The sequence below is a fragment of the Molossus molossus genome, unplaced genomic scaffold, assembly GCF_014108415.1.
Source record: "Molossus molossus isolate mMolMol1 unplaced genomic scaffold, mMolMol1.p scaffold_m16_p_12, whole genome shotgun sequence".
In the NCBI taxonomy this organism is placed as follows: Eukaryota; Metazoa; Chordata; class Mammalia; order Chiroptera; family Molossidae; genus Molossus; species Molossus molossus.
Genome location: NW_023425347.1, coordinates 88,289,748 through 88,314,859, shown reverse-complemented (window position 1 = coordinate 88,314,859; position 25,112 = coordinate 88,289,748). Strand labels below are relative to the sequence as shown.

The 25,112-nt window shown below is 52.8% G+C and overlaps 1 protein-coding gene across 1 annotated transcript in view; it reads left to right on the top strand.

Moving 5' to 3' along the window:
- The first annotated feature begins 1,563 nt into the window (after window positions 1–1,563).
- GRHL3 (grainyhead like transcription factor 3) overlaps window positions 1,564–25,112 on the top strand; it is a 36,556-nt gene continuing 13,007 nt past the window's right edge. Inside the window, exons 1-8 of the mRNA XM_036256077.1 lie at window positions 1,564–1,782; window positions 13,584–13,770; window positions 18,743–18,804; window positions 20,545–20,890; window positions 21,124–21,197; window positions 21,612–21,765; window positions 21,953–22,064; window positions 23,382–23,476. Of these exons, the coding sequence (XP_036111970.1) occupies window positions 1,766–1,782; window positions 13,584–13,770; window positions 18,743–18,804; window positions 20,545–20,890; window positions 21,124–21,197; window positions 21,612–21,765; window positions 21,953–22,064; window positions 23,382–23,476 (1,047 nt within the window). The 5' untranslated portion in view covers window positions 1,564–1,765. The remainder of the gene's footprint in view (window positions 1,783–13,583; window positions 13,771–18,742; window positions 18,805–20,544; window positions 20,891–21,123; window positions 21,198–21,611; window positions 21,766–21,952; window positions 22,065–23,381; window positions 23,477–25,112) is intronic.

Genomic DNA, 25,112 nt, shown 5'->3' with positions numbered 1-25,112 from the left:
GGCAGTTCTCCTTTTTTTTTTTTTTTTTTTTTTTTTTTTTTTTTTATCCTCACCCGAGGATATTTTTCCATTTTTTGTACAGATAGAGTGGGAGGGAGAGAGAGGAAGAGAGAGAGAGAGAGAAACATCGACGTGAAGGGACACATCGAGTGGCTGCCACCCGCACGACCAACCAGGGCCGGGATCAAACTGCAACCGAGGTACGTGCCCTTAGCGGGAACCGAACCCGGGTCTCTCCGGACCGCAGGCCGACGCTCTAACCGCTGAGCCAAACTGGCCAGGGCTCACTTCTGGCAGTTCTCGAACTGACTGCCCCCTCTCCACAGGCCTGACCCCACCCCAAGAAGGCTCCTTTGGATTCTGACTTTACCCTGAATACCTCCATCAAATTGGCAGGAGTAACTGAAACCCCGCCTTTCCCCAAGAGAAAAGGGAGTGGGCCCAGGTAAGGCTCCCAGGAAGGCACAGCAAAGAAATAATTTGCCAAAAGAGAAGGGGCGGGGGTGGGGGTGCAGAAGGAGAAAGGGGGGGAAAAGATGCCAAGATCTTTGGCTTAGATTTAATTTCAAATTAATCCTGGTGCAAGCTCTTAAAAAAGCTCGAGCATTCTCCTGTTTGTGTTTGTGGATCTTCTGGGTTTACCAGCCTTGTTCTTCACAGAGACAGCTCACGGCAATTATTTAGTCTAAAAGGCGTCTGAATTCTCCTGTTTCCAGTGCAGAACACAGCCCTTATTAAAATTTGTGAAATGACCAGCTTGCTAAGGCTTTGGAGGTGGCTGACTTCAACTTTTCCATCCCTTCTGTGCTGGCCAGAGGTATGTGGTTTGCTTACATCTCATTCAGATCTGTATCACAGCAAATAAAAGGTTGCCTCCCACCCTACTCCCCCACCCCATGCCACCAACACATAGGCACACCCCAGACTGTAAACTCCTCCAGAGCAGTCATCCTGTCTTTTTGACCCATGTCTCCCCAGAACCCAGAGTAGGGCATGGCACACAACAGGTGCTCAATGAATGTCTGTTGAATTGAGGCCACTGAGTGCAGCTCAAAGGGACAGCCAGACTTGGAGTGAGGTGACTAAAGGTTCAGATCTGGACTCTGACACTCACTAGCCTGTGCCCTTGGGCAAGTCACTTTACCTCTCTGGTCTCCATTTCCTCACCTATAAAAGTGATGATAATGGGGGAGGGGAGAAAGGGAATTTACAGAGACCCACCAGGAAGAAGATCTCTCTCCTTTGAGAAGTCCCCAGTGGTTCTATGATGCTGGGTAGAGGAGGGGGCAAAAGCATGTGCAGGGGATGTTCCTGGGTATCCAGAATACTAACTAGAAACGGGAACTGAGATTTCCTTCAGCCAAGTATCTGTTTGTCCCTGTACTTTTCCTCTAGCTATCTTCTTTCCAACATTTTTTCCCTCCCTCTCTCCTCCCTCATCTCCACCCCCCACCCCCTCACCAAGGAAGGAATTGGCCAGCTCCACCCAGCCGGCCCCCATGGCTCCACCCCCAGCTCGGCAGGCCAAGAGTTAACAGCTGCACCTGTTGAGGTATACCTGCTGTTGCCGGCACCTGTACCTGTAGCCAATCAGCACCAGTGCTGCCAGGAACCTACCTGTCAGCAAAATCCTGACACTCAAACCTCAACATAAATCAAACACTTCCCTGGGCAGGGAATGTCTGTGTCAGGCAAGAAATAGAGACAAGAGCAGTCAGCAGAGTCTCGGAGCCGGTGTCTGTCTTTGGAGCCTGGGAGCAGGAAGATGTCGAATGAACTTGAGTGAGTAAACATTGGTGGATGCCTGGCGCTCTCAGAGCGTGGAGGCTGGATGGGATTTCCAGAAGGGGAAAGAGCAGGGAGGCCGGCGCCAGGATTCACAGAGCAATTTGTAAGGGTAAATGAATGGGCTGACGGTCTCACTTTGGCGTGTAGAGGCAAGCACCGGCTCAAGCGAGAGCTGAGTGTTTCCCTGGGAAAATAGTTTTGTTTTCTTTTTTCTTTCGCTCTCTGCTGAGCAGTTTCAAACCAGGTAGGGAAACATAGGACTGAAACCGTCGAAGGCTTTCAGCACCACTTTCCCATACCCTGAAGGGGCGGTAGAAATCAGAGACAGCCCCGACTCCATTCAGGTTTTCTATCTTCTTGCCAAAAGAAACTTCTCTGAGGTGGTTCTAAGAGCTGTCTTAGGCAGAGAGTTGGGTTTCTCCAAAGGGACTTGTTTGTTAGGTTGGAACAGTCCCAAGTGGGAAGGTTACAGTGTGATGATTAAAAGTATGCACTCTAGCCCTGGCTGGTTTGGCTCAGTGGTTGGAGCATCGGCCTGCAGACCAGAGAGTCCCAGGTTCAGTTCCCACTAGAGGCATGTACCAAAAAAAAAAAGTATGCACCCTATAGTCTGCTTGACCTAGGTTCAAATCCAGGCTCTGCTCCTCATGGGCTGTGTGATCTTGGATAAGTCATTCAACTTATCTGAGCTTTATTTTCCTCATCTGTGAAATGGGTACAAGAATGCTTTGTTGGATTCTTAAGAGAGTTAAGTGTGGTAAAGGCTGTAAAATGCTTTGCAAAGATCCGAGGTCTGAATTTGTCGATAAAACGTGGTTGATTTTATTCAGAGGCAGATCTAAGGCTGAGGAAGCTAAGATGTGGCTTTTAGTGAAGTGATCTTTATTGCCTGGCAGGATTCAGGTGCCTTCCTACCCATATCTGGGATTTAGAATCCCCGCTGGCTGATGCTGACCTTTCCCTGGACCTCCTGCTTGGGGTCTGGAACTCAGAGAAGGTGGGATGAGGCTAGGATTCTGGGCTGCTTTAGCCTGGCTTCAGGAAGCTGCCAGAAGCCAGGCTTCTAAAACCTTTTCCTGCCACCCTCAGAGGTGAGTGGGCAGAGACAAGGTTTGGACAATCTTTTTTTGTAGTTACTTCTCAATAGATTGTTGTTAAACTTGAAGACCTGAGGGCAGAGCAGTTGGTGGGTCCTAACTGCAGAGTTCCATCATACCAGCTAGCTCTTGGGTTCTCCTGGGTTAGCCAACTATGTTCATAGTACAATCACTAGGCATCAGATTTCTCTTGAATGAATTCCCTGGAGTTGACAACGTGATGACAACTGGAATTAGAGCTGGGGAACTGTAACCAATACTTGGGTTCAAGTCCCAGCACTGCCATTACTTAGCTGTGTGACCTTGGGCAAATTACTTCTGAGTCTCTGTTCCCTCACCTGTAAACTGTGGCCACAGTGGTACCCACCTCCTGGAGTTGTTGGAGGAATCCAACAACTTTAAAAGTGTGATCAGTTTAAAACCTGATAAGAAGCAAGGTAATAATACTCTTGTTACCTTCATATACAACTAACCAATCAAAGAACATTTCTGAACCTCTTGCTTTCTATTTTTCTACACTCTGAAAACAAAAAATTTTTGTGTGACCCGTCTTTGCTGCTTGAAACTGCAGAGACTGCAGAATCTTTTCACTGATGCCCTTAGGCGGTTAGTGTCCTGAAGCTGGGTTACTTCAACTGAAAGGTTTCCTGCTTTTCTCCTTAATGATTTGAGTTTGAAGTCAGATCCGCTGACAGTTGAGGCTTCTCCCTTTGGGGTGGGGTGAGGGGACCTGTGCCTGCGGAGTAATTGCAGACCGACTCTGAAGCCACCATTTAAGATTACAATGACAGAGCCTCAGTGCCCCGGGGGCTCAGCTGCCCTTAGTGGTGTGTGTGTGTGGGGGGGGGGGGGGCGTCAAGTGCTTGGTTTGCAAGTTTTGAGTGGCTACTGCTGGTGCTGCTGTGGCCACATTCTTGCTGCCTCTTTCCTCTAAAAAGCGAGCGCGGAGTGAAAAGGACTGGCCCTGGAGTCCACCTTGAGACCCTACAGAAAGCAGGATTTGCGTGACTCTGAATTCTGCCACTTGCCAACTGCAGAATCCTGGTGAATTTTTCTCCTCCCTGATCCCCAGTTTCTTATTCTGTCCAGTAGGGACTACGACCACCTACCTAGTGGGGGAACAATGAGCTCCCGAATGTGGGCCACTCTACCCAGGGCAGGAGCTTCATTCACACGAGCCCGATGACTGGAAGGCCGGGTCTAGAAGCACTGCGGCTGGGGCGGTGCAGTTAGAACTCAGCTCCAGGAAGCTGGCTGGCGGAGCGCAGGGCCTTTCATGTGGCGGGGCCCAGCCTGCCGGGAAGCGTCTGCACAAGCCATGGCCTCCAGCCCGTGGCCTTTGGCTGCCCAGCGGCGAGAGCGGGTCGCAAGGGATCATGGGGCGGCGGGAGCACCGGAAGTCGCTGCCTGGAGTCTTCCTCCGGCTGTAAACAGCGGGCGCCTGCGCACTGCCCAGCCGTCCGGCCACTTGAGTGGCCTGCTGGCGGCCTTCGCTCGGGCTTAGCAGGGGTGCCGTGGGGCTCTCCCAGACCCCATAAAGTTGTGCGTGTAGGGGTGCCCGAGGGCCTACTGTGTGCCAGGCGCACCCGCGCCCTCTCATCCTGGCCCTGGAGGAAGTGAGGGTTCCGAGATGAAGTGACAGCACACAGTAGGTCTGTGCATGGAGAGGGAAGTGGGCCAAGCCCCCCGAGTTCGGAGTTCGCCTCTACAACCTCGCTGGGTCTGCAGCCGGGCCGCACTGCCTGGAATCTTCTCCTTCCCCGAAGCCTTGGGGAGCCGCACGGAGGGTGGGAGGGGACGAGGCCGCCCCAGTCAGCGCCCAGGGCCAGACTCCATCAGATTTCCAGGAGCGCTGGGCTCCAGACGGCCTGGAGCGCTGAAAGAGTTAACCAGGAACGCCTCCCCGCTGTGGTTTTGTGGTCGAAACCATGATTGCCAGGAGCAAATTTTTGTCGTGCACAAGGTGTGTTATTAAAAGTCGGAGTTACGCTGGTGGTGAATGAAAAGTTAAAAGCCCTCATTAAGCTCGGGCTGTAAAACAGGCGGACTGGGCGGAGAGGCTGAGACAACCCTAACGGCGCTGGCGACCCCGGGCTGCGGGGCTCTCCTGGGGCTCTGCCACTCCGGCTCTGGCCCAGGGAGGAGCCAAGAGGGTCTTGGGGTCCCACTAAGGGAAAGGGGGCGAGTGGGGGGGAGGGCCGCAGGGCTGAAGCACAATTAGCATGCTTGAAGCTCTACTTCGGTGAAAACAAAAATAACAGTCAACCATTTATTGAGTGTGGACCCCACAGCCCACACAGTGTACAGTGTTTGATAAATAACATTAGTTCCTTTAAACCTCCCAACAATCCAATGAGGAATAGGGAATATAAATACAGTTTTGCAAAGAAGGGGATTTAGGCTTGCCCAGAATTTCATGGAACAGCTGGGATCTTAACCCAAGGGCCAATATATCACCCTACTTCTTATCTGCACAAGAATGGGGGGGGGGGGCGAGGGGGCGGGGCGAGGATGTGCCTGGCTAGTGTGGTTCAGTGGACTGAGCCTCCTCCCATGGACTGAGAGGTCCCAGTTCGATTCCCTGTCAGGGCACATGCCCAGATTTTGGACTCCATCCCCAGTGGGAAGCGTGCAGGAGGCAGCCTGATGATATCTCTCTCTCAATCAGTGTTTCTGTCTCTCTCTTCCTTTCTCTCTAAAAAATCAATAAAAAGATATTTAAACACACACACAAAGAGAAGGAGATAATACATGTCAGACTGTTAACAGTGATTATCTCTGAGTGGAGGAATACAGGTGAATTCCATTTTTCTGTTCCACATGTTATATACATTGTTTTACACACCTAAGTTACTTTTGAAATGGGAAGAGGGGGAGGGGGAAGTAATTTTTAAAAGAGAAAAAAATTGGTTTACCCAAAAACAGTCTTCTCAAAGTATGGTCCCTGGACCATCATCACCGTCATCATCTTCATCATCACCATCCTCACCTGGGAACTTGTTAGAAGCACACATTCTCAGCCCCACCCTAGACCAACTGAATCAGAAACTCTGGGGGTAGGACTCAGCAATATGTGTTTTAACAGGCCCTCCAGGTGATTCTGATGCATGTTCAAGTTTCAGAACCATTGGCCTAGAAGACCTGGCAGAGAAGTGGGAGGCAGGAGGTTCCCAGATCCACCACTGACCTGCAGTGTAGTTGCTGAGTCAGCAGACTGAGAACTTTGCTACTGTTTGAGCCTGGCTTTGCCACATATAGATTGGGTGACTTTTGGATGAGATCCTTAACCTCTTGAAGTGTCAGTTTCTGCATTTGTAAAATGACAACAATAACACCGACCATCCATGGGCATGTGTGACAATGATAACAACTTTGTTCCTTTCCCTTCCCTTCTCTTCCCTCCCGATCTGTAACTCTGGCTTTCCCATTTGTAAAATGGGGCAAATAATCTTGGCTGGCTGTTTCCCTCTCTCTGTTCCTTTTGCTTCCTAAAAGGGGCAGAGCAAATGATCTAGTGAAGGTTCTGAAGGGGAACTATCTCACCAATATTTGATGTTATTTCACTGGACCTTCCTCGGATGTCAGCAAGAATTGGGAACTTTTTTAGGGTAAAGGCAATGTGGTATTTACCTCTGTGTCCCAGTACCCATCATAGGGCCTGTTACAGAGTAACCCTCAGTGAATATTCGTGGAATGAATCAGTGAGTGAATGAATGAAGGGATGTGGCACCCTGGGTTTAGAGGTAGATTTCGGCTTCTTTTACAACTTTATTGAACAGCAGTGAAAAAATAGGAAAATTACACAGGAAACCGAGAGGAGAATAGAGCATGAAAGAAAAATTCCCATTGAAAGAAGAATTTTTCAAAGGGAAAGTGAGTTTCTGGTATAATTAGAAAATGGCATATAATTAATCTACCTGCAACTAGAAGTGTTGGCTGGAGCCTGACTGCCCTCGACTTGCCCACCTGGATCCAGATGGCAGGCAGTGCATGCCCCTCTTATCTGGGAATCTCCAACAGCCGGTCTTCTGCCACCAGGGAGAGATGATCCCATTTATAGGTGGGAGAAAGCCAGGCTGTGAGTTGCCTTGCAATATGCTGGGGGCTACCCCCATGAAGTATCAGTAATAATAATAATAGTTCACATTAGTATGTGCTGTCACTACACTCATTACTCTACCTGCATTATCTCATTGCATTTTCCAACAGTAACACCTCACAGGGTTGTTGTAAAGATTAAATAAAACAATGACTAGGAATGGTTGAGCCAGCAGCTGGCACTTGGTAAACCCTCAGTGAACAGCAGCTATCATAATTCTATGAGATTAGTACTCTCATCTTTCCCCATTTTACAGGTAAAAACAAACAAACAAAAAAACATAAAACAACTGAGGCACTGAGAAGTCAAGTTGCACAAAGTCACACAGCTAGTAAGCAGCGGAGCTGGAACCCAGGTCTGCGTAGCTCTGGGGCCCACCCCATGACCGTGATACCTTCCCATTCAAACTGGAATCACTGCAGAGCCATCCCCTGTGCTTCGCCCTCTCCTCACTGAAGCCCCCACATGAGCCGCCAGCACGTGACAAGGTCCATTTCACAACCTGTGCATCCAGAAACCAGATGGGCCACTGGCCGGCATGGGGACCCTGGAGCACTCCTGTCGTGCCCAGGGAACGAACACCTTGCGTGAGGCTGACTGAAAAATGACTCCTCCGTGAGCAGTTGTGCCTCCCTGTGGGCAATTAGTGAGTGTGATTGATCACTGCTGATGACACTGGGTGGCTCACAACAGGGTTTGGCAAGTCACTGGGTGTATCTGAGTGTCAACACCCTGCTCAAGTGGCCCCTGGAACTCTTCCTCCTCAGGTTGGAGGGTGGTGGGGTCCAGCTTGCTGGATTTGTCCTGTGCCAGGACCTCTTTGGGTGGGGCTTGAGGCCACCCCCTTGGTGGTGAGTTTTCTTTCCCGGTCTGCAAATTGAATAGGAGTCCTTACTTTTCCATCTCTGAATCACTGAGATGCTTTTGAGATAGGGCAGCAGTTGAGCTAAGTACTGGATAGGAAGCTGGGAGACTTGAGTCCCAATCCTGTTATATCCTTAGGCAGTCACACCTTCTCTTTAAGATGAGATTTAAGGTCTCTAACAAAAGGAAATGCTAGGATTCTAACAAAAGGAAATGAAACCAAAAGGCTTCAAGTAATGGCTGAGACACATTTAGTCTTACTGGAATTTTAAGTGACAGCCAGAAAGCAATGGACATTGAGAATCCAAAGGGGCTTGTTGGGATGAAACCCCACTTAGGTTTCCTCTAGAATAGTGCCTAGAATGGTGCATGTTGGAGTCAGACGCTACAAATCTGATTGGGCATGAAGCAGCTGGTACCACCCCCTCCCATGCTGTGGGTCCAGAGTGAACTTTGGGGGAAAGGCCCCACCCACATGAGAGCCCCTGCTTGGGCAGATTGCACATTCTCACAAGCTAGGGCCCGGGGGCCTCAAGAAGTGAGGCCTATCAGGTCAACGCCCAAGCTCCTCTCTCTTGATTTTGTATCCAAGTCTCTCAGAGGAGAAGCTAGACCAGGGCACTCTGAGTAAGGAGCCTTGTGAAGGTTCTCGATGCTGAAAGCCAGAGACCTCTGTCCTAGGCTTGATGCCATGAGATACTAGCTGGGTGGCCTTAGGCAAGCCGGTAGCCTCTGTGTGGCTCAGTTTTTCCTGCTATCAAATGGGGATCGTCATACCTTCCCTCCCTACCTCACAGGGGCGTTGCAGGATCACAAGTGATGACAAATGTATGAGAAACATGTTGAAAAATATAACACACTATGCAAATGTGAAGGATTATCAAGCCTCAGACTGGAGTTTCCTCCTCAGTGGGCTGGCCTTCCTTGAACAAGGCAACATATGCAAAGGACCTGGCTCATACCTGACACACAGTAGGAGAACAGGCTCTGGGAGCTGTCCCAGGCTGATGCCTTTGATCTTGCCTTTCCTCTCATCTGGAAGGTCCAAAGTCCCTCCCACTCACCTCCAGGTTCCCTCTTCCCCTCCAGCCCTTTTCTCAACCTACATCCAGTCACTCCCCAGAGTTCAGGAAGTCAGAAGTCCTCCCGCTTCTTTTCCGCCATAGCTTTCTTCACCTATCTGATATTAGCTGTTTGTTTGTTTTTGTGGTCATGTCTGTCTTGCTGCCATGAAAATGCAACCTCCATGACAGCAGGGATGAGCTTATTGTCTTGTTCACCTAGGGCAAGACCTGGTACATAGTGGTGACTTGATAAATATTTGTTTAAGTGAGGTATGGATGGTTAGATGAGTAGATGCCTCCCAGAATTTTTTCTTTCCTCTCTTCTTACCTCCCTTTTTGGAAACTAGTGGTTTGATGGAAAAGTGTCTAGTCACAGAGTTAGTTCCCAGGAGGCTTGGCTTTGTAACTCATTGGCCAGTCCCCTGGAACAGGTCACCTGTTGTCTATTTCCTGGTCTATAAAATAAAGATAATAACACATCATGCATGTTGAGAGGCTCCACGAGATAATGAATGCGAAAGTCAAAGCAAGGGGTTATTACATGTCTCTTTTGTTTTTCACACAGAACCTGGTTCACAGGAGGCTTGGGATGTTAATTTAAGAACCTCAGGCAGAGTCTCCCCTTTACTCTCATTTGGGGGTTCTGAAATGATGATGGTCATGATGATGATGGTGGTGACGGTAGCTATTATTTACTAAGCGATTATTCTCTGGCAGGCTCTAGGCTAAGCACATTTCTTATGTTAATGCACTTAATTTTCCTAACAACCCATGAGATTAGCCCCACTCTAAAGTAGCCAGCCCTGGTGACTCCATCACATGACTGTGTTCTAATTTTCTTCACAGCACTTATCACTGACTAAAATTAACTTATTTACTTACTTGTTATGGTCTGTCTTTCCAATTAGACTCTAAGTTTCGTGGGAGCAGAGCCTTATCTGTCTTGTTCTTGGCTGATGCCTATAAGAATCCCTGGCGCACAGAATACACTCAGTAGACCCATTTAACAGATGGAAACATAGGCTCCAAGGGGCTAAGTGCCTTACCCAAGGAAACACGGTGACTCGGGTCTGTCAGTGCCACTTCCTCCCATGGTGCTGTGGGTTCTTCTGTGCTGTGCCATGCTGGAGATCCGATACCAAGAAGGTAGCCCAGGGCCAAGTCCTCTCCCCATCCTCTCCACCCCATTCCCTTTTTACCTTCTGATAGCCGAGGAGTTCTGCCTCGGATAGGGACACCAACAGAGAGTTTGTGGAGGCCTTGAGAAGAGGGACCACATAGGATAGGAGTCACCTGGTTTCCCTTCTTTGTCCCTCTTTCCTGGAGCCCCCTCCCTTTTTTTCATGGCTTTTACCCACTAGGCTCTCAACCCTTAATTCCAACCTTTAAGAGAACAGGTTCTTGAATTTCAGGATTTGGCACATAAGGCAATGTTCACCTTATCCATGGTTAAGACTTTCCAGAAGCCAGCAATTAGTCTTGGAACATGAAGCTGATTGGTAGCAGGAGCAGGCATTGGGAACAGATACCACGCTCCTGGCTCCGGGCCAGCTCTTCCAGTCATCTCGCCGTCTCGCCCAGGCCCTCCAGCCTCGGTGTGGGAAATCCCTTTGTGTCTCGCAGTAGCAGATTGGTTCAGTGTATCCCAGAGGAGGGGAACTTCCCCAATAGGAAAGGCACCTCGAAAGGAGACTAGCTAGGGGTTAAGAGCCGCATCCTGAATTCCATCAGATCCAGGTTCAAGTTAGCCTCCACCACTCACTAGCTGAGTGACCTTGAGCGGGTAATGTCACCTGTTTGAGTCTCTATTTCCCTAATAGCTGTCTCTCGGGTTTATTGTGCAGTGAGGAAGAGATGACACAGCAAAACAGTTGGCACCAAGTCTGCATATGGTAAATGCTTATGGCATGGCAGCTGCTGGGTATCAAGGAACCAGACTTTGGGATCCTAACAGGGTGGATTGGAGACCCTTGTAGGCCAGAAAAGCCTCCTAGGTGAACAACAACCATTGTCTGTTCTTTTGTTTCTGATGTGACTTTATCATTGTCTTTTAAATTTTAATTTTTAGATAGGATAAGATAACTGATAACTCAGCAAAGCTGATAATGATCATTCCACTACAGTCAGCAAATTGGGGCTCTTGGCCCAGATCTGCCATTGACTAGCAGGGTGGTCATGCCTTATACCACTTTGCAGCACCTTGATGTCTAGCTTCAAGGCCCGGAGCACAATAATGGCTCAAATGTATTAAGTAATTGTTATGTGCGAGAAACAATTCGAAGCATTTTTCATATGGCAATGCGCTCAGTCCTCGTAATTCTACATGGTAGGTGCTGTTATTAGATTCACTTTACAAACAAGGAACAATACTTAGCATTGGGGGGGGGTCCCCAGTTGACCAAGAGGGTAGAGTCTACAAGGCCTTTCCTGCTTTTCCCAGGCGCCCTTGCTTTGGGAGTTCCCTTTAGCCTGGGGCCGGGAGGGGTGGTGCAGCCACCCTGGGCTTGCTCTGTAAGTTCCTCTAACTCGGGGCCCAGGAGGCAGCTAGGAGGGGCCCCTTCTCACCTCTCCCATCTTGAGGTCCTTGATTTATAGCAGCAGAAACTCCAAGGTGTGCCTCCCTCTCCACACCCCTGCAGCAGGAAGGTTTCTGTCATTTCTCTTTTTTGTGTGACAGCTCCCTCTCCCTCCCTGCCTCTCAAAGCCCAAGGCTCCGCACCCTGGGGCCCAGGAGGATGGGAGACACTGTCCCCTGAATGAAGCCCGTGGGAGAGCGGCTGCCCGTGGCCCGCCTGGGTGCGGCCTGGCTGCTGCTCCCATTCTGTGCCTGAGAACGTAGGCCTGAGCTCCAGGGCCGCAGGAAGGTACTTCCTGTGGCAGGATTTGCCCACCTACCAGTCTGCCATGGTGCCTGGAATTCCCCCACTGACGCGTCCTTCTGCCGTGGTAAGGATTTGCCCTCTTGCACTACGGTAGAGCAGTGCGGCTTGGTGGAAAGTGTGTGGCTTCGGTACTAGGCAGGCCTGGGCTTAGCCCGGCTTGTGTCAATGGACTCGCAGGGTGATCTTGGGCATTTTCTTATCCTCGCCACATCTCTGGCTTCTTCATCTATAAAGTGAAGCAAATGGTCCTTACCTTTTGGTGTTCTTATAAGGAACAGAGTTAATGAACAGAGAGTGTTCATATATACTCAGTAAATAATAGTGGCTGACATAGTTCCCATGTCCCTAACATGAGTGAGTCTACCAGGCTCACCTAGAAAGGGCAGCACTGGGGACCAGGAGACCAATAAGTGCCCACTTCATCTCTGGGGCTCTTTTTCCTAGCCTGGCTGTCCCCATCTGCTCACTTACACTGTCCTTGACACACTCTTCGCTCTAAAACAAACACAAACAACTGTCTCACCTCTATGCCTTTGCTCACAAATACGAGCATGTTCTATACCAGTGATTCTCAAAGTATGACTCAGCATCAGCATTACCAGGGAACTTGTTAGAAAAGCAAATTCTTGGCACCCCCAGACCTACTGAGTCAGAAACTCTAAGTGTGGGGCCCAGAAATCTGTGTTTTAGCAAACCTTATGGGTCATTCTGATGCAGCTACAGTTTGAGACCATTATTCTATATTACAGCTTCATCTTACTCAAGCTTGAATCCCCTCTGGGCCAGGAGCTTGGGCAACACCCTCAACTTCTCTGAGCTTGTTTCCTCACCTATAAAATAAGAATAATAATAGTACCTGCCTTGCAGGGTTGTTGTGAGAATTAAATGAGAGGACCCATGGAAAGTGCTTAGCTCAGTGCCTAAAACACAGTCCATGCTCAAAAAAGATTACGTCTTATTTTTATCATCATCATTATTATTCTGTATATCCCTATCCCCTCCCCCGTTTCTGAGTGATATAACCCCCATGGTAGGGTGTCCCCAACTAAAATGTCTGCTTCTTCTGAAGAGCCTTTCCTGGTCTCTTTCCTTAGAACCCATGTGGCTTGACTCGGGCCACATGCCTTGGGCCACATGCATTTGTCCAAGTTCTCAGCACAGTGCCCAGGTTCTGCTTGCCCCGCTGTGCCCAGCAGTATGCCACTGCAGTTCCCAGCCTCTGAGCGTCGTTTAGACACGCTACAATTCAGGCTGGACTGAAATGTCATTTCTCAAGACCAGGGTCTCCCTATGGGCTTCCTCGCTCTGGCGCTCGGTCTCTGTCTCTCTTCCTGAGTAGAAACAATCTCCAGCTGTCTGCACCTGTGTTTGGAAGATACTCTTTTCAGAAGAACTCATGCTGGGTTCTCTGCAAATGTTAATCTTTGCAGCTTGTCATCGTTAGTTCCCATCCTTGTTACGCTGATTCCCCTTGAATAAATATCTACTGTAGAAGCATTTATTGAATCTTTGAAGCCTTGCAAGGTTGGGATTGTGGTCCTCCTGAGGTAGGTGAGGGAGCTGAGGCCCCAGGTCTACAGCTTCGGCATGGCAACATTTGGTATTGACCCAAAGCATCCAGCTCTGGAATTCCTACTATAGCCCCATGCTGCCTACGGTGGTAGAAGAAGGAGTTTCAAGTTTTCAAGGGTGGTTACTCTCTGGAGTCCTGGGCATTGGCCTGAGGCTGACCATTCCTGGACCTTCCTGTGGGAAAGCCTTAATTTGACCCTCCTCACTTGCCTTCCAGTTTCAGGTCTGTGCGGCTGCTAAAGAACGACCCGGTCAACTTCCAGAAGTTAACCTACACGAATGAAGACGAGGCCTGGAAGACCTACCTGGAAAACCCCTTGACGGCCGCCACGAAGGCCATGATGAGAGTCAATGGGGATGACGACAGTGTTGCGGCCCTGAGCTTTCTCTACGATTACTACATGGTACGTGAGCCCCCTCTGGGCATGCCCCGCTCTGACTGAACATGTACCTGCACTTGCAGGCCTCGTGGCTCAACAGCCATGACCACTCCTGGCCCGCCACCATGTTCTTTCTCCCCGCTCAGCCTCTGCACGTGCCGTTCCCTCTGCCTGGCACCCTCCCGGTCCCCTGGCTAAACCTACTCTCAGTGTCACCTCGTTCATTCACTGCAGTGAGGGTAGGCTTTTTGGGGTCTCCCGTTCTGAGGCTCCTCTGAGCACCCTCAGCAACTACCTTCACCACCCTTAACTCTGTCTTTGGAAACTTGCTGTTCGTGCATTTATTTCGTCATCTCCCCCATGGGACTGAGCTCCTGGAGGTCAGGAACGATGCTGTGACCATCACTGGATCCCAGCACTCCCTGCTGCCTGCCACACCGTTCTCAGTGCATACTGGTCGAGTGGTCCAATGCCTCGGCCACTCTCCAGCACAGCAACACCCCCAACCTGCCCTCCTCTGTCTGCCCCATCCCTTAGGTCATCCCAGTTCCCTGTCAGCCCCACCCGCCTATTTGAACCCCACCACCTAGAACATGCCACCTCCTCCTGAACCCATTCCCTTCCTTCAGGGCCCTTCCCAAGGCCCACCTTCTCTTGGAAGCCATCCTGCCGCATCCCCTCTCCTCCTGTCTTCCTGTCCTCCATCCCCTTGCTGCCATTCTATCCCTTGTCATACCTTCGGCAGGCCGCCCTTTACTATGCTCTAACAGTCCCCAGGGCCTGGGCCTCGACTCTGGGACGCTGTCAGTTACGGAGAATAGGAATCAGGCCCTCCCATGTGTGAGTGGGCTCGAGCCAGTTAGCAGCCACAGATATACAGCACATATGACATCAACCCCCACCCACCCCAGTCCACTGCCTGCTCCAGACACTGCTGGAGGAAGTCAGCCTGCATTCTCACTGAGGGCACAGGAGGCCACAGAGTCTTTTTCAACCCAAGGCAGCCTCTGCCCAGCTGTCTGAATTGTCACTTGACAGCAGACTTTCTTCCTCTCCCTGGGCTGGGCAATTGCTCCAAGGGACTGTCCCAAGTATGAGGATGGGGGACATGAACAGATCATTGTTGAGATAACTGGCTCTGAATTTGAAGATTTAAAACCATCTTATAAAGAAGTCCTCAAATTCACTGGCCCAAGCAGTATTTTATCTGCCCAGCCACAAGAAGGGAGGCAAACCGCAAATGTAGGAGCCCAGGGGAGAAATGGTCCCAGACATGCGAAGGCCCCACCGATCTCTGGCTTTGCTTCTCACCCGGAGTGGTGTGATTACCCTACCGCACAGCTCTCGGCTTCGCTTCCCACCCGGAGTGGTGTGGTTACCCTACCGCACAGCTCTCGGCTTTGCTTCTCACCTGGAGTGGTGTGGTTACCCTACCGCACAGCTCTCTGGCTTTGCATCTCACCTGGAGTGGTGTGGTTACCCTACCGCACAGCTCTCGGCTTCGCTTCCCACCTGGAGTGGTGTGGTTACCCTACCGCACAGCTCTCGGCTTTGCTTCCCACCTGGAGTGGTGTGGTTACCCTACCGCACAGCTCTCGGCTTTGCTTCTCACCTGGAGTGGTGTGGTTACCCTACCGCACAGCTCTCGGCTTTGCTTCTCACCCGGAGTGGTGTGATTACCCTACCGCACAGCTCTCGGCTTTGCTTCTCACCTGGAGTGGTGTGGTTACCCTACCGCACAGCTCTCGGCTTTGCTTCCCACCTGGAGTGGTGTGGTTACCCTACCGCACAGCTCTCGGCTTTGCTTCTCACCCGGAGTGGTGTGGTTACCCTACCGCACAGCTCTCTGGCTTTGCTTCCCACCTGGAGTGGTGTGGTTACCATACCGCACAGCTCTCGGCTTTGCTTCTCACCTGGAGTGGTGTGGTTACCCTACCGCACAGCTCTCGGCTTTGCTTCTCACCTGCAGTGGTGTGGTTACCCTACCGCACAGCTCTCGGCTTTGCTTCTCACCCGGAGTGGTGTGGTTACCCTACCGCACAGCTCTCGGCTTCGCTTCCCACCCGGAGTGGTGTGGTTACCCTACCGCACAGCTCTCGGCTTTGCTTCTCACCCGGAGTGGTGTGGTTACCCTACCGCACAGCTCTCTGGCTTTGCTTCCCACCTGGAGTGGTGTGGTTACCCTACCGCACAGCTCTCGGCTTCGCTTCTCACCCGGAGTGGTGTGATTACCCTACCGCACAGCTCTCGGCTTTGCTTCTCACCCGGAGTGGTGTGATTACCCTACCGCACAGCTCTCGGCTTTGCTTCTCACCCGGAGTGGTGTGGTTACCCTACCGCACAGCTCTCGGCTTTGCTTCTCACCCGGAGTGGTGTGATTACCCTACCGCACAGCTCTCTGGCTTCGCTTCCCACCTGGAGTGGTGTGGTTACCCTACCGCACAGCTCTCGGCTTCGCTTCTCACCTGGAGTGGTGTGGTTACCCTACCGCACAGCTCTCTGGCTTTGCTTCTCACCTGGAGTGGTGTGGTTACCCTACCGCACAGCTCTCTGGCTTCGCTTCCCACCTGGAGTGGTGTGGTTACCCTACCGCACAGCTCTCGGCTTTGCTTCTCACCTAGAGTGGTGTGGTTACCCTACCGCACAGCTCTCTGGCTTTGCTTCTCACCTGGAGTGGTGTGGTTACCCTACCGCACAGCTCTCGGCTTTGCTTCCCACCTGGAGTGGTGTGGTTACCCTACCGCACAGCTCTCGGCTTTGCTTCTCACCTGGAGTGGTGTGATTACCCTACCGCACAGATCTCGGCTTTGCTTCTCACCCGGAGTGGTGTGGTTACCCTACCGCACAGCTCTCGGCTTTGCTTCTCACCCGGAGTGGTGTGGTTACCGTACCGCACAGCTCTCGGCTTTGCTTCTCACCCGGAGTGGTGTGGTTACCCTACCGCACAGCTCTCGGCTTTGCTTCTCACCCGGAGTGGTGTGGTTACCCTACCGCACAGCTCTCTGGCTTTGCTTCCCACCTGGAGTGGTGTGGTTACCCTACCGCACAGCTCTTTGGCTTTGCTTCCCACCTGGAGTGGTGTGGTTACCCTACCGCACAGCTCTCGGCTTTGCTTCTCACCCAGAGTGGTGTGGTTACCCTACCGCACAGCTCTCGGCTTTGCTTCTCACCCGGAGTGGTGTGGTTACCCTACCGCACAGCTCTCTGGCTTTGCTTCCCACCTGGAGTGGTGTGGTTACCCTACCGCACAGCTCTCTGGCTTTGCTTTCCACCTGCAGTGGTGTGGTTACCCTACCACACAGCTCTCGGCTTTGCTTCTCACCTGCAGTGGTGTGGTTACCCTACCGCACAGCTCTCGGCTTTGCTTCTCACCCGGAGTGGTGTGGTTACCCTACCACACAGCTCTCGGCTTTGCTTTCCACCTGCAGTGGTGTGGTTACCCTACCGCACAGCTCTCTGGCTTTGCTTCCCACCTGGAGTGGTGTGGTTACCCTACCGCACAGCTCTCTGGCTTTGCTTTCCACCTGCAGTGGTGTGGTTACCCTACCACACAGCTCTCGGCTTTGCTTCCCACCTGGAGTGGTGTGGTTGCCCTACCGCACAGCTCTCGGCTTCGCTTCTCACCCGGAGTGGTGTGATTACCCTATCGCACAGCTCTCGGCTTTGCTTCTCACCCGGAGTGGTGTGGTTACCCTACCGCACAGCTCTCGGCTTTGCTTCTCACCTGCAGTGGTGTGATTACCCTACCGCACAGCTCTCGGCTTTGCTTCTCACCTGCAGTGGTGTGGTTACCCTACCGCACCTGCTCCGCAGCAGACCAACAACATCCTGATCGCGGTTAGCCCAGGCGGACGAGAAAGACATTCAAATTGGCCTACCTCAGCTCGGGGACATGATAGGAGCCAGAATTCTTGGCCTGGGTTTAAACATCAGCTTAAGGTTAAACCATAAAGTAAAATCCAGCACCACCTCCCCTGGGCAGTAGGCCAATCCCAGGGCCAGAATGGTGGGGACAGGCTCGGAAGGTGACACGTGGAGTGGTTTATTGAAATACAGAGTCCTGGTGAGATAGGCCACCACCCCTTCCTCCCCCAGCCCAGAGCACTCTGGATTCAGAGTAGCCCTATGGATAGTCTAACAGTGTGAAAAGAGCACCAAGTTGGGAGTTTGAGATCTAGTTCTACCACTGACTGGACATGTGGCTTTGGGCAATGTCGTCCTAAAGGCTACCACTTACCGTTTCTTACTGATTGCCAGGTGCTGTGCCAGGTGCCTTCCCTCATATTCTCCATGGGGTGTGATTAAGAGCCCAGGTGTTGGAGTAACTAGACTGGGTTGAAGACCTGGTTCTGGCTTTATTGGCCTTAGGGAGAAAGACCTGGATGCTCTAGGATACAACAATATTATAATTATAATCATGAAAGGTAACATTTAGGTAGCGCTCTCCATGTGCTAGTGCTGGTCTAGGCACTCACATCAGTCCCTGAGGTCAGTATCCCTGTTTTACGGATTAGGACAATGAGCTACTCAGAGGCTGAGGGACTTTCCCAAGGTCACACAGCCAGTCTGTGGCAGATCCGCCAGTCTGTGGCAGACTTCTTGGGAATCAAACCCGAGAAGTCTGGATTCAGAGTCCACGTAGGTGTTATAATCCCCCATTTGACATGAAGAAACTGAATCTCAGAAAGGGGCAGTTGTTGATCCAAAGCACAAAGCCCTTTAAAGGGGCAAAGCCAGGACCTAAACCAGCCCGCCCGACTGCAGCGTCCCGCGGTCTCTAACTGCTGATCGTGGGGTACTTCTCCCGCTCTGTACCTCGGGGCTCAGACTAAACGATGGCTAGAGCTCCTGCTCACTCGAAGTACTGGCAACGGTTTTCTTCCAGTGACCAAAGTTGCTCCCCTGCCTGGCCAAGTGCGCGGGAGTGGGCTGGGGCTCCTGACAGCCAGATCTCACCCAGGAGCCAGGCATCAACCCTTCCTTCCTCTCCTCCCAGGGTCCCAAGGAGAAGCGGATATTGTCCTCCAGCACCGGGGGCCGGAACGACCAGGGAAAGAGGTGAGGCTCACCCATGCCACCCTTTCTGCCCCTCTGCCCTTCCCACCTCCACCTCCATCTCGGGCCTCTTAGCCCCTGGGCACAGAAGGCATAGGGCGTAGGGCCCACAGTATTGTTTTTATGGGCCCACAAAAGTATTTTATTTATTTATCTACTTATTTATTTTTTTATTTTTAAGTCCTCACCTGAGGATATGTTTATTGATTCATTGGAGAGAGAGAGAGAGAGAAACATCGATGTGAGAGAAACATCGATGGGTTGCCTCCTGTGCACGCCTTAACTGGGGATCAAACCCGCAGCACAGGTATGTGCCCTGACTGGGAATCAAACCTGCAACCTTTTGGTCTACGGGCTGACACTTCAACCGATTGAGCTACCTGGCCCAGGCGCCCACAAAAGTATTTTCATGCCTTTTAAAATCAGAAGGAAAAATATATTAGCAAACTTGAGTTATATTTGTTTTATACCACTACAATTGTAAAAGTTATTTAAAAATATTTTTCATGCCTTGGCCGGTTTGGCTCAGCAGTTGGAGCATCAGCCTGCGATCCAGAGAGTCCCGGGTTCGGTTCCCGCTAAGGGCATGTACCTCAGTTGCAGTTTGTCCCCGGCCCTGGTTGGTCGTGCGGGTGGCAGCCACTTAATGTGTCCCTTTCACATCGATGTTTCTCTCTCTCTCTCTCTCTCTCTCTCTCTCTCCCACTCTATCTGAACAAAAAGTGGGAAAAGATATCCTCGGGTGAGGATAAAAAATATTTTTTATGGAAGAAAGGACCCGTGAAGGCCAAATAGACTATGGCTGACAAAACTCATTAGACCCTGTTTGAACACACACACACACACACACACACACACACCCCAGATGCCCACAGGTCATGTGGGCCGGAGTTTACTGAAAACAAACTTCAAAGCCTAGCGGTGGAATAGCCCTGAAGGCAGCTTTTCCCAAAACCCTCCACCCCGCAGCCTCCTGGGGAGGGACTGGGGCTCTCCTGGGCCCCTGCCTGGCATTCCTGCCTCAGGGCATGGATGTTCCTTTCCATGGAGGAAGCAGCCCAGGCCTTGCCCAAGGCCAGCGGGCACTGGAAACCCCAGCCCTCTCTCCAGGTTCTCCTTTCCCGGCCCAGGCACCCTACCTGGGTTCCGCCGCCTTCCCGAAAACCTGCCTGCTGAGGCTCGGTGGCTGGGGCAGGGCCCTCCCCTACGAGGAACGGTGGGTTTGGTGTATGGGGACTTTTCTCTAAATGAACTTTTAAAAATGTCATTAGCTTTTCTGATTATAAAAGTAATACCTTCTCATTTTAAAATATTCAAACTCTAAAGAAATGTAAAAAGTAAAAGTTTCCTGTATCCCTATTCCTCTGCCTCCCTAAAGTTCAGGATATGTCCTTCCAGGCGTTTTTCTCAGCACGTCACCTGTACCCACAGACACACTCCCGCACACACATCTGGGGTGGCACGAGCAGCTGGTTTTTAGTGGGGACATTTAACTCTGGCTGAGAAATAAAAGAACTTTCAGCTTTTAAAGTTGCCAAGTACTGTAATGGATAAAGAAACCCTATGCCTGGTTCCAGTCTGACCCTCCTCCCTGCTCATCCCTGTGACAACTTGGCCTACTCCGTGTCTGGTTTCATGAGAAGGCCCAAACATTGCATGGGCTAAAGTAGGTCAGTGTGCCAGTGTGAGGGTCACCCGCCCATCCAGCCAAGGCCCTCGCTCAGCCCCCCTCTCTCTCCCCAGGTTCTACCATGGCATGGACTATGAGATGGACCTTGCCCCCCTCGAAAGCCCCACGCATCTCATGAAATTCCTCACAGAGAATGTGTCTGGAACCCCAGAGTACCCAGATGTGCTCAAGAAGAATAACCTGATGAGCCTGGAGGGGGCCATGCCCTCCCCGGGCAAGGCTGCACCCCTCCCAGCAGGCCCCAGCAAGCTGGAAGCTGGTTCTGTGGACAGCTACCTGCTGCCCACCAGTGATGTGTATGATAACGGCTCCCTCAACTCCTTGTTTGAGGGCATCCATGGGGTGCCACCCACACAGCGCTGGCAGCCAGACAGTACCTTCAAAGATGACCCGCAGGAGGTGAGGGCCCATCCCCGTGCCCCGCACCTTCTCTCCGTGATGTGCGTGCGCGTGCCGACAGAGAGGAGACAGGGAGGAGGGCAGAGCTTCCCTGGGAGCGTCCTCAAGCCTCAGCAGGGGCCTGTGTCCTGCTGTCCGGGCCACACACGCATGACCTGCACAGCTCCCTGCAGCAGCCTGGCCGAGGCCCCGCAGCCCAGACGTGCTCATGTGTTCCCTTTGTGTCTCTGCAGTCGCTGCTCTTCCCAGATATCCTGAAAACGACCCCGGAGCCCCCGTGCTCAGACGACTACCCCAGCCCCAAGAGGTAACCCTCCCTGTGAACCCTTGGCCCTGGCAGCGGGCAGGGGCTGAGCCTCACTCCGTCCTCCAAGCAGGCATACCAGTGAAGGACACCGGGAGTGGGCTGTATGATAGAAGAGATATAAAGAGAATGACTTCTCCGTCCCTTTCTGGGCTGGGCTCAGCTCCCTGTTAGAAAACAAGGTTCTGTGGCCCAGAGTGTCTCCTGTGGCCTGGTCACCCCTCAGAGATCTCTTGGGTTTCCATTTTTTAATTCAGCAGGACTGGGGCTCAACAAAGCTGTTAAATAGAACCCCCAAAATGGTGGAAACAGGCCCAGGAAGTAGAGTGATTCACCAAGGCCACACACAAGTCCCCAGGAGAGCCGCAGGCTTCCTGTCCCACTGCCCGGCCTCACTGCCCTCTCCCTCCTCCTCAGTGACTTCGAGTACACCCTGGGCTCCCCCAAAGCCATCCACATCAAGTCAGGCGAGTCGCCCATGGCCTACCTCAACAAGGGCCAGTTCTACCCCATCACGCTGCGGACCCCAGCCGGCGGCAAAGGCCTTGCCCTGTCCTCCAACAAGGTCAAGGTGCGTTGGCCCTGGAGCAGCCTGGGGAGGGGGTGGGATGGTCGGGTCAGCCCTGCCTGCCAGGGGCCCAGGGACAGGGAGGGGGGAAACTGAGGCAAAAGGGCGGGACCACTGGAGCCAGGCTCAGGGAGGGCCCGCCCGGCAGGGCCGTCTCGAGGCTGGGTCACAGCGGCTGCTGTGCTTGCAGAGCGTGGTGATGGTTGTCTTTGACAACGAGAAGGTGCCGGTGGAGCAGCTGCGGTTCTGGAAGCACTGGCATTCCCGGCAGCCCACCGCCAAGCAGCGGGTCATCGACGTGGGTGAGAGCCGCCGAGCCCTGTCCCCGTCTCTCCTCCTCCCCCTCCCTCTCACACCCTAACCAGGCCTTTCTTGCTGTGCCCCTTTTCCCCAGCCCCCTCTGACCTTTGCAGGACTTAGTTCTGACCCCGGCTTCTGCCTGGCTCCATCTCCTGGTCCTAATCTGTGGCGTTTGCAGGGATTTGCATCTGTTGTCTGGAAGCAGCGCCCGCTTTTCTGTGTTGCTTTGGGATACACAGGACTTGGGGGATCCCAGCTGTGTCAGATACACAGGCCCCTGGGATGCGGGCCTGCTCGTCTCGGTCCGGGGCCTGCGAGGACTGAGGCATGGGTGCTGAGCCTGCCTGGCCGTGGGCTGGCATGCAGCCTTTGTCAGAAGGTAGTGGGCAGGGTCAGGCCCTGTGTGTGCCACCTCGCCCCTGCCCCAGGCCCTGAGAGGGGTGGGAGACAGGCCACCAGGTCTCCAGGTTTGGGCTCCATCACGCTCTTCCTGGTGTGTGGCTGGTGTTACCTCTCCTTCCTGAGCCTCAGTTTCTTCAGTTGTCAAATGGAGCAAGGCCAGCTGCCCTGCCGGCCTCCGGCGCTGTCTCTGCCTCTGAGCAGTGCGCCCCGGAGAACGAGATGCAAATAGGGACGACTCAGTGACTTACCCGAGAGGCTGGAGAGCAGGGGGTTAGGCGCCTGGGTCCAAGAGCCAGACCAAGCTGAGCTCCACTCCTGCTCTGCCTTTTATTAGCTGTGTGACCCTGGACAGGTGGCTGAGCTCCGAGCCTCATTGTCCTCACGCGGAAGCTGAATATCCACAGTTAATGATGTCCGACGTTAGTGAGGATTAACTAAGGCCCCGTTAACTGGTAGTGGTTCAGTATCAGCTCTTACTACCACTACTGCTACTGCTTTGTCTGAGAGACTCCCAAGTCATAATCTCAGCGAAAGTGTAACCTTCCCCAAAACAAGGAAGGCCTTGGCCTGGTTGACAAAGTTAGGGATTCCCTCCAGAGTGGAGTCATCTGCTGGACTCCAAAGCACGTCTCCGGTGACACTCTACACTGTAACACCCCACAGCCTGGAAGGGAAGGGGTTCTGCTGATGATGCCAGGTTTCCTTCCGGGGTTTGGGCAGATCTGCTCCCTGGGCTGGACCTCAGTTATCCCCCCTGCAACCCAGAGCACAGCAGCCAGTTTCCTCTCTGGATTGAAACGTGGTTCTCGGGGGAGAGGATACAAGTCCTGCCGAGAACGGGGCAGCTCCTACATGCCTCCTCCCCGTGGTGTCCCCAACCCTCCCCCTGACTCTCCTCTGGTCTCCTGTGGTTCCAGCCGACTGCAAAGAGAACTTCAACACCGTGCAGCACATCGAGGAGGTGGCCTACAACGCACTGTCCTTCGTGTGGAACGTCAACGAGGAGGCCAAGGTCAGTGCGGGGGCAGGGCCGGATGGGGCTGGCTGCCTGGGGCTGGTGCCCGAGTCCCCTCCTGGGGAAAGGGCTGCTGTACGTAGGACTGTGGCTGCCGCTCCTATGAGGGTACCAGTGGAGGAGGCAGGATAGAGAGCGATGGAGAAGCACAGGCTCTGAAGCCGGAAAGGCCGGGCCCACATCCCAGCTCTGTGATCTGGGACCAGTGCCGTGGCCTTACAGCTGGGATGTAATCATAGCACCAACTGTTGGGCTGACACGAGGATCACGTGAGATAAGTAAAGGCAGAGCACAGCCTGGCCTACAGGTGGCTGTTGTTATTAATCCAATCCACCCATTCACCAGGTAGGAGAACTGAGCCTTGTGCAAGGTCACACGACGAGCTGCTGATGCCAGGTTTCCTGCCTTGCAGGCCAGTGTAGAGTGTTACAGGAGACATGCGTTGGAGCCCAGTAGATGAGGACTGAAATCCCAGTTACCTCCTTTCTTGAGCCCATAGGAAGGAAACAATAATCTGCCTTCTGGGTTTGTGGCGAAGATTCCACGAGATCATGCATGTCTAAGAGCTGGGCACAGTGCCAAACCCATCAGGGAGGCCTGAGAAATGGAGCCTCCGGTGATTTTTTTCATACCAGCAATTAAGCCATTTAATGCTTAAAGCCAGCCTCGAACTTGCCGTGTGCTGCTGGGCCTCTCTGTGTCTTGGTTTTCTGTCTGGGGAAGTGGCACCGCAGAAGGGGCACTAGCGTGAGAGTCGGGGGCGGGGTGACCTTGCACCTGTCCCTTCCCCTCCCTGCCCAGGCTCATCCCACCACAGGGTTGGGGCCAGTTCATGACAAGGGCATTCTGGCCTTGGACAGGCGGGGAGCTAATCCCTGTCTCCCCGCCAGTCCAGGGAGCCCGGAGAAAATGGAGGCGAGGGGCTCCAAAAACACAAAGAGAGGCACAAAGGCAGGGATTATTATTATTCACCAGACGCCAGGGGCAGGAGGAGGAGCCGGGCCCCCCACTGGGGAGGTGGGGAAAGAGTTTCGTGGGAAGGGAGAGGTGGGTTTCGGTTGGGATTTTCTCACAGCCGCTTAAGCCCCCAGGCTTGGGTCTTTCTCAGGTGTGAGCCGGGTGGGGGCTGCACTAGGGCTGAGCTGGCGGAGGGGGAGGTATGTCTGGCATGTGCTCAGGGCCCCCACAGCCTGGAAAGGAAGGGGGTCTGCTTAGGCACCCCTCCACCCCCACTGTTCAAGTCAGGGTCATTTCCAAGGGAAATGTCCCCAAGAACAGGGCCAGCCTGGAGTGGGGTCCGGCCCTGGCACTCCATGGAGGAGTGAGCTTGCCAGGGACTGCCCAGCCAAGACTAGCCCCAGGCTGCCCTCAGTGGGCATGGGCCCTGGAGTGAGACTCCGGCCGTCCACTGCCACCAGTCACACATCCCGCAGTCACTACATGCCCAGGCCGCATGCGATCCTCACAGCCCCGCAAGGTAGGTCTGATTGTCCCCATTTTGCAGAGAAGGACACAGCTCCATGTGATTAAAGCACATGTCCAAAGCCATGTGGGCAGTGAGTAGCAGAGCCCCGCTCCCCACCCCAGGTCTGGGTGGCCCCCCATCCAGGCTCCTTTCACTACACCACCCCGC